This window comes from Haematobia irritans, chromosome 2, assembly GCF_050003625.1.
Source record: "Haematobia irritans isolate KBUSLIRL chromosome 2, ASM5000362v1, whole genome shotgun sequence".
Classification (NCBI taxonomy): Eukaryota; Metazoa; Arthropoda; class Insecta; order Diptera; family Muscidae; genus Haematobia; species Haematobia irritans.
The window spans coordinates 10,261,511-10,273,233 of record NC_134398.1 but is presented as its reverse complement, the minus strand read 5'-3'; the positions used below and the strand labels follow the sequence as shown (position 1 = coordinate 10,273,233).

Here is an 11,723-nt window from a genome sequence, read left to right as displayed (position 1 = left end):
ATGCAATACATAGAGGTTACAATGACTTTTTTTAGAGAAAAAATTTAACAAAAATTACGCCAATCTTAAATAACTTTAACAAAGCCATTTTAAAAACACCAATAACAATGACAAAAAAAAATTAAAAAATATTTTTCGACAAATACAAAAGAATAAATATTTAGCATATGTATTTTTCACATTTCCTATTTTGAAAAAAAAAAGAAATTGAAGTGAAATTTAAAAAAAAATGTCTTTAGAGCCATGAAAATTCTTTATCAATAATAATAAAGAAAATAAAATGCAGATCCATATTAACATTTTTTAATAAAACCATATTAAAAACCCTAATAATTATTATTTATTTATTAATTACATTTACAATAAATAACTATTATTATTTTTCGACAAATTTAAAAAAAAATTATAAGGCAGAAGTATTTTTCCCCCTTATTAAAGAAAATTTCCTATTAAGAAAATTTGTTTCAAGTTAGAAATTTACAAAAATGTCCTTAGATCCATGAAAATTCTTTATCAATTTCAATATAAGATTTAACATCAGCTTTCCACTCATTATAGGCTCCGAACTTTAATTGGAACATATATCCCCCAACTGGCAGTGGTAGACGATCAAAAAGGGTTTCGTAAATTGTAAAATTATTCACAATGATATTGTGCTATTTTTTTGAAAGATGATTAAAAAAACAATGTAACAAAAATCAATTAATTAATTATATTAATTAAAATGTATTCATTTTTTAACTTACATCATAGGGACATGTATGATTGAGGTTCGAATCCTTGGCTAAAACATCAAAGAATAACTTGGCAAAAGGTTCTTGTTTACGATTGGCCATAAATTTGCAAAAATCAAATGTTGTATTGTAGAGGAAAGGTTTATATCCATTGAGCTTTTTGTGCAAGGACAAATTTACCTAAAGAAAGAAAGAGACAAAAATGTTAATGTTTGTGTTAGAGGTCTGCACAATTCCATTTGTAAATGCAGAGTACACGTGTACTTGCTAAATGAGTACATCTATTTGAAAAGTCGCAAAACAATTGGTACACATTTTACTGAACACCAAAAAAAAGCCACGAGTAACTTCTTGTTGCTACTCCGATGTCTTCACTACCAACAAACACATATTCCTCTTTCTCTCTTATTGAAGTGTACTCAGAGTGATCACGTCGAGTATGTTGCGAGAACAAAACCTCATAGAGTACTCCATGCAAAGATTATAGAAGAGGAAGATAGGAGATTGGCTACTGAGCACATCAAACCATTTACCACATTAGTTTAATACTCGAACCAAACGCGTATACGACAAGTATTGACATAGTATTAAAATGCAAATAAAAAGAAATTAAGAGCACGAAATAAATTTCCATAAAGGGGAAAATGTAATTTTTTTGTTGTTGCCTTCAAATTTAACATTGTTTCATTAAGAAAATTAAATTTTTCATTTAAAAAACCAGTAAGGAAAGTCTAAAGTCGGGCGGGGCCGACTATATTATACCCTGCACCACTTTGTAGATCTAAATTTTCGATACCATATCACATCCGTCAAATGTGTTTGGGGCTATATATAAAGGTTTGTCCCAAATACATACATTTAAATATTACTCGATCTGGAAGAATTTGATAGACTTCTACAAAATCTATAGACTCAAAATTTAAGTCGGCTAATGCACTAGGGTGGAACACAATGTTAGTAAAAAAATATGGGAAACATTTAAATCTGAAGCAATTTTAAGGAAACTTTATTTATGATTTATCGCTCGATATATATGTATTAGAAGTTTAGGAAAATTAGAGTCATTTTACAACTTTGCGACTAAGTAGTGGCGATTTTACAAGGAAATTGTTGGTATTTTGACCATTTTTGTCGAAATCAGAAAAACATATATATGGGAGCTATATCTAAATCTGAACCGATTTCAACCAAATTTGGCACGCATAGCAACAATGCTAATTCTACTCCCTGTGCAAAATTTCAACTAAATCGGAGCAAAAAATTGGCCTCTGTGGTCATATGAGTGTAAATCGGGCGAAAGCTATATATGGGAGATATATCCAAATCTGAACCGATTTCAACCAAATTTGGCACGCATAGTTTCAATGCTAATTCTACTCCCTGTGCAAAATTTCAACTAAATCGGAGTTAAAAATTGGCCTCTGTGGTCATATGAGTGTAAATCGGGCGAAAGCTATATATGGGAGATATATCCAAATCTGAACCGATTTCAACCAAATTTGGCACGCATAGTTACAATGCTAATTCTACTCCCTGTGCAAAATTTCAACCAAATCGGAGTTAAAAATTCGCCTCTTTGGGCAAATGAGTGTAAATCGGGCGAAAGCTATATATGACAGCTATATCTAAATCTGAACCGATTTAGCTGGTATTTTGCAAGTTTTTCGAGACCTACAAAATATTCGGATGTACGGAATTTGAGGAAGATCGGTTGATATACACGCCAATTATGACCAGATCGGCGAAAAATATATGGCAGCTATATCTAAATCTGAACCGATTTTTTCCAAAATCAATATGGATCGTCTTTGAGCCGAAACAGGACCCAATACCAAATTTTAGGACAATCGGACTAAAACTGCGAGCTGTACTTTGCACACAAAAATACATCAACAGACAGACAGACAGACGGACAGACAGACGGACAGACAGACGGACAGACAGACGGACAGACAGACGGACATCGCTAAATCGACTCAGAATTTAATTCTAAGCCGATCCGTATACTAAAAGGTTGGTCTATGATTACTCCTTCTTGGCGTTACATACAAATGCACAAACTTATTATACCCTGTACCACAGTAGTGGTGAAGGGTATAATAAAAACTGAAAACAACGAAAAGATTACAAACATGTATTAAACTAATCTGGTAAATGCAACATTTGGTATGACGCAAGCCAATCTCCCATCTTCCTCAAATCTATAATCTTTGACTCCATGTATCACGTGCAGTTTCAGAAATACAAGAAAACAGTTACTCTCCATAATATATGTTTTCGGATTGATATAAAGAACGGCAAACGTTAATGTAAGTGTGTGACATACATAAATATATGAAATATGTGACATACATACATACATATCTATGATTAATAATAATGGAAAGTTTTGCTTCGCACATAACTGAGCAATACTTGTGGTACCACGTGAAGTGAAGGGAATCCATGTTGTACTTTTTCTCAAGTACTCACATTTTTATACCCTCCACCATAGGATGGGGGTATATTAACTTTGTCATTCCGTTTGTAACACATCGAAATATTGCTCTAAGACCCCATAAAGTATATATATTCTGGGTCGTGGTGAAATTCTGAGTCGATCTAAGCATGTCCGTCCGTCCGTCCGTCTGTCCGGCTGTCCGTCCGTCTGTGGAAATCACGCTAACTTCCGAACGAAACTAGCTATCGACTTGAAACTTGCCACAAGTAGTTGTTATTGATGTAGGTCGAATGTTATTGCAAATGGGCCATATCGGATGACTTTTATGTATAGCCCCCATATAAACGGACCGCCAGATTTGGCTTGCGGAGCCTCAAAGAGAAGCAAATTTCATCCGATCCAGTTGAAATTTGGTACATGGTGTTAGTATATGGTATCTAACAACCATGCAAAAATTGGTCCATATCGGTCCATAATTATATATAGCAAAAGTCATCCGATGCGGTTGAAATTTGGTACATTTTGTCAATATATGGCCTCTAACAGCCATGTAAAAATTGGTCAATATCGGTCTTTAGTTATATATAGCCGATGACTTATTACACAAAAATTGGTCCATATCGCCAAAAATAATCTACCAAAACTTTATTTCCATAGAAAATTTTGTCAAATTTTATTACTATAGAAAGTTGTGTCAAAATTTCATTTCTATAGAAAGTTTTGTCAAACGTTTATTTCTATAGAAATGTTCGTCAAAATTTTATTTTTTTTTCAAAATTTTTTTTTTCAAAAAGTTTTGTCAAAATTTTATTTTTATAGAAAATTTTGTAAAAAATTTATTTCTGTAGAAAATTTTGTCAACATTTTATTTCTATACAAAATTTTGTCAACATTTTACTTCCATAGAAAATTTTGTCAACATTTCATTTCTATAGAAAATTTTGTCAAGTTTTTATTTCTATACAAAATTTTGTCAAAATTTTATTTCTATAGAAAATTTTGTCAAGTTTTCATTTCTATAGAAAATTTTGTCAAACTATATTATATACGTATTTAATCGGCCTTTTTTGTTTAATATATACCCCGTATGGGCTAACTTACAATTTAGAAGACAGTGTTAAAAAGTTTTACGATACCTTGCCATCGGCAAGTGTTATCGCAACCCAAGTAATTCGATTGTGGATGACAGCCGTTAGTAGAAGTTCCTATGGAGGGTACATAAGATTCGGCCTGGCCGAACTTACGGCCGTATATACTTGTTAGTCTTCATTTTAGTAAAGAGAGGGTTCCCTTTTGTCCGTTTTTTTTTTCTTAAGTTGAAAGTAGAGGGTTGTCCGTAAATGGGAACTCGGTACATAATTTTATGATTTTTGTACAGGCTTCTGCCAGATTTCTTTTTAGTAAAGAACTTAAATTTACATGAAATTGGCAGCCAACGTAGAGGGTGCATCATTTTCCAACATTTTAGCAAATGTTAATGTGGTAAATTTTTTTACTACTTTTGCTTTTTCCGATTTATTGGATGAGAAACAGTAATTCTTTGTATGTTATTATAATATAGTGCTTAATTTTCAGATATGTTGAGGAGAAGGATACCTTTCCTTGACAAACCCCACTCAAAATTCACAAGAAATATAGAAGATTGTCCAACTAATTGAATACAGAACATTATTAAAAAAATTTGGAGGAAAGGGCACACCCTCTCCCGCCGTATTTGTACCTATAAACGAAAAATCAAGTAGTCCGATTTGTTTAAAAGAATTGAAATCTTTTCGAATTTGTTTTCAGCACGAAGGATATAGTTGACCAAGTTAATGCAAAATGTTCCTCCAAATACGCTTCGGAAGGCGCAGCGAAGCGGGCCGGGTTACGCTAGTAAAATATATAAACCAAATTGATAAGACGATTGACCTACACAAACAGCTACTCACCAATGTTAATATTTTTTTAAAAAGTGAAAATTTCTCCTCTAAAATTAGAGAAATATAATTTTGATCTTTTGTTGATACTTTTTCTTGGCATTATCAACATATTTATTCATTTGTTATTTATTACAATTAAAAACAAGTAAGTAAAGTAGAAAGTCGGGCGGGGCCGACTATATCATACCCTAAACCACCATTACAGAATTAGTAATCATAAGCATTTGTGGGGTAACATATAGGTCTGGTCTGGGAGATAAACCGCAGTTGCATATTTAAGAAAATTAAGGGGTACATGTCTATGGGTGCTTTGTGTCAATCTGCCTATAGCTCATAGTCAATGTTGCCAAGGAAAATGTTCGGTTTACCCTACAAGGACAAAAAAAGGTCCCTACTTTCCTATACATTCCCAAACAATTTTCCCTTCTATATTTTTCGTTAAATTTAAAAAAAAAATTTACAAAACAAAAATGGTTCTAAGTACTTTATTATCTTAAAACATGAATATGCAACGTACATAACTTAGAAAATAAATTTGTATTACCGTCGTGGTAATACAAATTCTACCAACTGTGGTTGCCACAGAAAAAATTCCACAGAAATAAAATTTTAGAAAATTTTTTATAGAAATACTATTTTGAAAAAAAAAATCCATAGAAATACAATTTTGACAAAATGTTCTATAGAAATAAAATGTTGACAAAATTTTCTACAGGACTAAAGTTTACCACACATTGTTAAAGATCAAGCCTTGCCGGCTTCTAATTTCCTCCTCTAGAGCCAGCAAAATGTAAAAATTATTACAAATTGTGTTGAGTGAAAATGTCCCTACAAGACGCTAAATATTAGAAAAACCCTACATATAGCAACACTGGCTGTGTTGATATTGCACCTACGGAGTTAATATGCCACTAATATTGACCCCTTAATAAAAAAAAGAGAAAATCGTTAAATTAGTGTTGGTAATAAATACAAATTTGTAAAAATTGAGCAAGATTCTTAGGTAAGAGCTACAAGTACGTATAAGAACGATCGGCTAGTACATCAAAATTTGAAATTTGAGTAACATTGGTTAATAAATAAAAGTACTATGGTCAAATTTGGGAAAATCGAGCGATGCATATATATGGAAGCTATATCTAAATCTGAACCAATTTGCATAATATTTTGCTGGTTTGATTAATACCACAAAAGGTTACCTTGTGCAAGATTTGAGTAAGATCAGTTAAGAAATGAGGCCTGTATGGTCAAACATAAGGTTATTAGGGCCGAATTTTTCAAAATCGGGTGATACATATATGGGAGCTATATCTACATCTGAACCGATTTCGATGAAATTTTGCACATATAGTTAGTACTATAGAGGACTGGATCTAGCCAACTTTTAGTAAGATCGGTTAATAAATAAGGGTTCTATGGCCAAATTTGGGAAAATCGGTCTATACATATATATGGGAGCTATATCTAAATCTGAACCGATTTCGATGATTTTTTGCACATATAGTTAGTACTATAGAGGACTGGATCTAACCAACTTTTAGTAAGATCGGTTAATAAATAAGGGTTCTATGGCCAAATTTGGGAAAATCGGTCTATACATATATATGGGAGCTATATCTAAATCTGAACCGATTTCGATGATTTTTTGCACATATAGTTAGTGCTATAGAAGACTACATTTAGCCAAATTTGAGTAAGATCGGTTGATAAATAAGGGTTTTATGGCCAAATTTAGAAAAATCGGGCGGTACATATATATGGGAGCTATAGCTAAATCTGAACCGATTTCGATGATTTTTTGCACATATAGTTAGTGCTATAGAAGACTACATTTAGCCAAATTTGAGTAAGATCGGTTGATAAATAAGTGTTTTATGGCCAAATTTAGAAAAATCGGGCGATACATATATATGAGAGCTATATCTAAATCTGAACCGAAACCGACTCCGACTCCGACTCCAGCATTTTTCATCAGCTCGACTCCGACTCCGGAGTCGACTCCGGGTAATATAACTAAATCTCATTTTAATAACACTAATTTGTAGTTCTATTGTGGGGGTACCGTAAGTAGATCGATATAAAGTATCATATTTATTTATGTGTGCAAAAAAAAAGGTCTTAATTTCACATTAGATGCCAATTGAACTCTATATTTCAAATTTAGGGCAATGTTTAATAAATAAAATAATGATATAAATACCCATCATAATATGAGAAGATACCAACAGTATATGTATTTGTGGACCAAAATTATTGATACTATCTCAAATCCTTTAAATTTGTTGCGAGCTATATAAAGGTTTATATTCCCATAAGCATGAATTTGAATCTGAATCGGTTTAGACAAAATTGTATATACTTCTACAAAATCTATGTACTTAAAATTTAAATCTAACGTTATGGGACGTAACACAATTTTAACAAAAACTAAAAATGCAAGGAAAGTCTAAAGTCGGGCGGGCCGACTATAATATACTCTGCACAACTTTGTATTTAGATCTACATTTTGATAAAATCTCAAATCAGACTTCTACAAAACTCGGGCAATATTTGGGAAATATTTTTAATTGTTTAGACAATTTCGCAAAAATGCATTTATGATTCATTCATCACACAAAAAAAATTTTTTCTGATTCAATCACGAAATTAATTGATCCAATTAATTTTTTAATTGAAATGTCTTCAATCACAGAATTGATAGTATCAATTAAAAAATTAATTGACAGTAAATTAAAAAATTAATTGATCCAATTAAATATTTAATTGATACTATTAATTTGTGTGATTGATTTTTATTTCAATTAAAAAATTTGTTGAATCAATTAAATTTTTAATTGAATATTTTTTAAAACTCAATTAAGATTTTAATTGGAAAAATTTTCGTGAAATTTTTTTCTGTCATTTAAAAATTTTAAAATTTGAGTCATTTCTACAAGTTTTCGACTTAGCAATGAGTATAAGTGAGCATACAATTTTGGAAAAATTTTTGTCTAGTAAATAAAATTTTGACTAAATTTTCTACAGAAACAAAATTTTGATAAAATTTTCTATAGAAATAAAATTTTGACCAAATATATAGAAATAAAATTTTGAATAACATTTTTATAGAAATAAAATTTGGCAACATTTTTTATAGAAATAAAAGTTTGAAAAAATTATCAATAGAAATACAATTTAAAAAAAAATTGTGTAGCGAACAAAATTTTGCAAAATTTTCTATAGAAATAAAATTTTGCAAAATATTCTATAGAAACAAAATTTTGACTAAATTTTCTATAGAAATAAAATTTTGACTAAATTTTATATAGAAAAAAATATTTCTATAGTAATACAATTCTGAATACATTTTTTATAGCAATGAGTATCAGTGAGCATCAGTAAGAAAAAAATTGAGAAAATTTGCTATAGAAATAAAATTTTTTCTTATAGAAATAAAATTTTGAAAAAATTATCAATAAAAGTACAATTTTAGAAAAAATTTTGTGTAGTAAATAAAATCCTGCAAAATATTCTACAGAAACAAAATTTTGACTCAATTTTCTATAGAAATACAATTTTGACAAAATTTTCTATAGAAAAAAATATTTCTATAGTAATAAAATTTTGAATAAATTTTTTATAGAAATAAAATTTTGACAAAATTTGCTATAGAAATAAAATTTTGACAACATTTTCTATAAAAACCAACTTTGAAAAATTTTCTGTCAATATTCCACATACGTATATGGCCTTAAAATAAAATTAAAAAAAAATAATTTCGATTGTTCGAAATATTTCAAATAAATTGATATGAGCATTAAAATGGATCGATCCAGCCCATCTGCTAGTCCAAACATTCTAGGAAACATAAAAAGATAGCCGTAATTGGAAGTTGATTTTCATTTATAATCATGCTGTACATTGATCGAATGAATAAAGCAATGGAAACTAATTTGCGTAAAAACTTAAAAATATGTGAAGTGTTTTAAAAAATTTGATTTAGCCGGAGTCGGAGTCGAGCAAAATTTTTACGACTCCGACTCCGACTCCAGCAAAATCTTCAGACTCCGACTCCAAGACTCCGACTCCACAGCCCTGAACGTGACCCCATTTGTCGAAATCGGGCGACACATATATATGGGAGCTATATCTAAATTTGATCCGATTTCTTCCAAATTCAATAGCGTTCGTCCTTGTGCCCAAAAAACTTCTTGTACCAAATTTCATCAAAATCGGTTAATAATTGCGACCGGAATCCTGTGAACAACAAATACATGGGCAGAGGGACGGACGGACGGACACCAAGCGCTAGATCGACTCAGGAGGTGATTCTGAGTCGATCGGTATATATTTTATGGGGTCTAAAATCAATATTTCTTGTAGGCACATTTTTTGGCCGATCAAACTTATTATACCCTGACCACTATGTGGTTTAGGGTATAAAAACAAACTATAATAAACGAAAAACATCAAAACTCAATTACTCAAATTTGAAGTTTACCAAAAGTCGACGTTTTTGTGCAAACAAAATTTTTGTTAATAGAAAATTGGACTTTTGTATTCCTATTCATGCCAACCCATTTGTCAATGTGATGTATTATTCCAGAGGTTTTTTGTTTTTTGTTTCAATATCTTTTTTTACTTACCGTCACATTACTAACAGGAACTTGCAATAGTTTTACATTGACATTAAGCGAAATTAAGCCACGGCGTACTACCCTAAGTCGACACTTAAGAAATGTAGCAAATTCCGGATGATATTCTTCACATTTTAAATTTGTAAAACGTACATCCGACTCAATAGGCCACAGGATAGACCAGAGAATCAAAAGTATTAGCGTCAATGATTTCACCATATTTTTTGAACTAGAACTTTTTTGATTATGTCATTAAAAATCTGGTTTCGGTTTAGTTTTGTTTAAAAAAAAAACCTTTCTTATACAGACTAATGATATTTTGTTGGATATTTAAAAGAACTGGAATTGTAAATAGAATAATTAAAAATACATTGAGATGATCATCATCCAAAAGATATAAAAAAATATACAACAAATATTTGCTTGTCTATATACACTACTCTCATGGAGATATTGTAGTGAAACTGAATGGAGTTATTGCAGTGAGACTGGCACATGCTCTCTCGTGCTAGCATGTAAATCTTGCTTCATTGAACAGTGGGCCGAAATAGTAAAAACTAAAACGTATCAGTATAAACCGCACCCACACAAAAAATCGCTTCTGTAACATATACTCCCAAACATATTTTGCTTCAAGCATATACATTTTTGGGTATTGCCCAAACATTTATATGTTTGATCTCTACCAATATATAATATGTTTGAAAGCATATTGGTCTAAACAATATATGTTTGGGTAGTCTAAGTTCCAAACATTTTGTATTTTTGCATCCAAATTCAATAATGTTGTCTTCCAAAAAACAATATGTTATTATGTGAACATATAATATGTTTGGAAGCATTTTGCACCCAAAAATATTATATGCTTAAAAAAAATTCTCCCAAACAATATTGTGCTCAAAATTTTATTTATTTATTTATTTATTTACAATCATAATGAATTATGAAAATAAACAGGTAATGTAGGTGCTAACAACATAGGTTTTCGACCTGAATGCTCAAAATTTTGTTTCTGCCTAATCTCACTTCCACGAGATTTTTTAGTTCTTAGCACCTTTTTCTGGAATACAAACATTGTAGAAGAAATTATTCAATTTTATGATTTTTTTTATTTTAATTTTACCTTTTATCGGACGGGGATTCGAACAGCGGACAACACAGTTTGTAAGGATCAAAGAAGTAGCTGATCAATTGCCCAAGGGAAAATAAAATGTTAATTTTGTAATATCAAGCAATAACCACCAACTTAATTCAATATCGCTCCCTGTTAAATAGCGCTCCAAGCTACTAAACACATATATGTTTATAGGCTATTTCTAAATTAATATATGTTTGCATCCAAGCATATTATATTTACAAACATTTTATGTCCCAAACATAATATGTTCTAACATATTAACATATATGTCCCAAACATGTTATACTAGTTTATGAACATTATATGCTTGCACTCAAAAATATTGTGTTTAAAAATTTGTGTTCCAAACATATAATGTTTATAGCCAAACATATGAAAAACAGTCTTTTTCATCCGTGCGGGCAAAGATTCGAGCAAAGGTGAATCGTACAGACCGATATCCCTTCTTTCGCCAGTGGCCAAGACACTTGAGGCATTACTCCTCCCCAGCCTTGTGGAGAATTTTCCAGCTGCCCACCATCAACATGGATTCCGTAAGGTACATAGTACGACAACAGCCTTACATGCCATTTCGACACATATTAATAAGGGACTTCACCAGCCCAGGCCGTGTCACAGGACGGTCCTCGTGGCGCTTGACCTATCGAAAGCATTCGATACGGTCAACCATGCCACATTATTTGAGGACATCGAGAATACGTCCCTACCGGCAGGAGCGAAGCGTTGGGTCCTGAATTATATGTGTGGACGCCAGTCGTACGTGGAATTCAGGGACAGAAAGTCAAGACCGCGTAGAGTTAAACAGGGAGTTCCCCAAGGTGGGGTGATATCTCCGGCACTGTTTAACCTCTACATGTCCTCGATTCCACCCCC

At 31.5% G+C, this 11,723-nt stretch overlaps 1 protein-coding gene across 1 annotated transcript; it reads right to left on the bottom strand.

Annotated features, from left to right (window-relative positions):
* Window positions 1–491: 491 nt before the first annotated feature.
* Window positions 492–9,931, bottom strand: LOC142224441 (uncharacterized). Its single transcript, XM_075294210.1, has 3 exons — window positions 9,722–9,931; window positions 747–914; window positions 492–656 (listed from the first exon to the last, which is right to left on the bottom strand). Exons 1-3 carry the CDS (start codon window positions 9,929–9,931, stop codon window positions 492–494), a joined length of 543 nt encoding a protein of 180 aa, XP_075150325.1.
* Window positions 9,932–11,723: the final 1,792 nt, after the last annotated feature.

What these genes read in the sequence shown, in the direction of transcription:
- LOC142224441 (XM_075294210.1), bottom strand. Translation starts at nt 9,931, where the DNA reads ATGGTGAAATCATTGACGCTAATACTTTTGATTCTCTGGTCTATCCTG. An exon ending in TTCCTGTTAGTAATGTGACG is followed by an intron (nt 915 to 9,721) that starts GTAAGTAAAAAA and finishes TTCTTTCTTTAG; the next exon opens with GTAAATTTGTCCTTGCACAA. An exon ending in ATCATACATGTCCCTATGAT is followed by an intron (nt 657 to 746) that starts GTAAGTTAAAAA and finishes TCAAAAAAATAG; the next exon opens with CACAATATCATTGTGAATAA.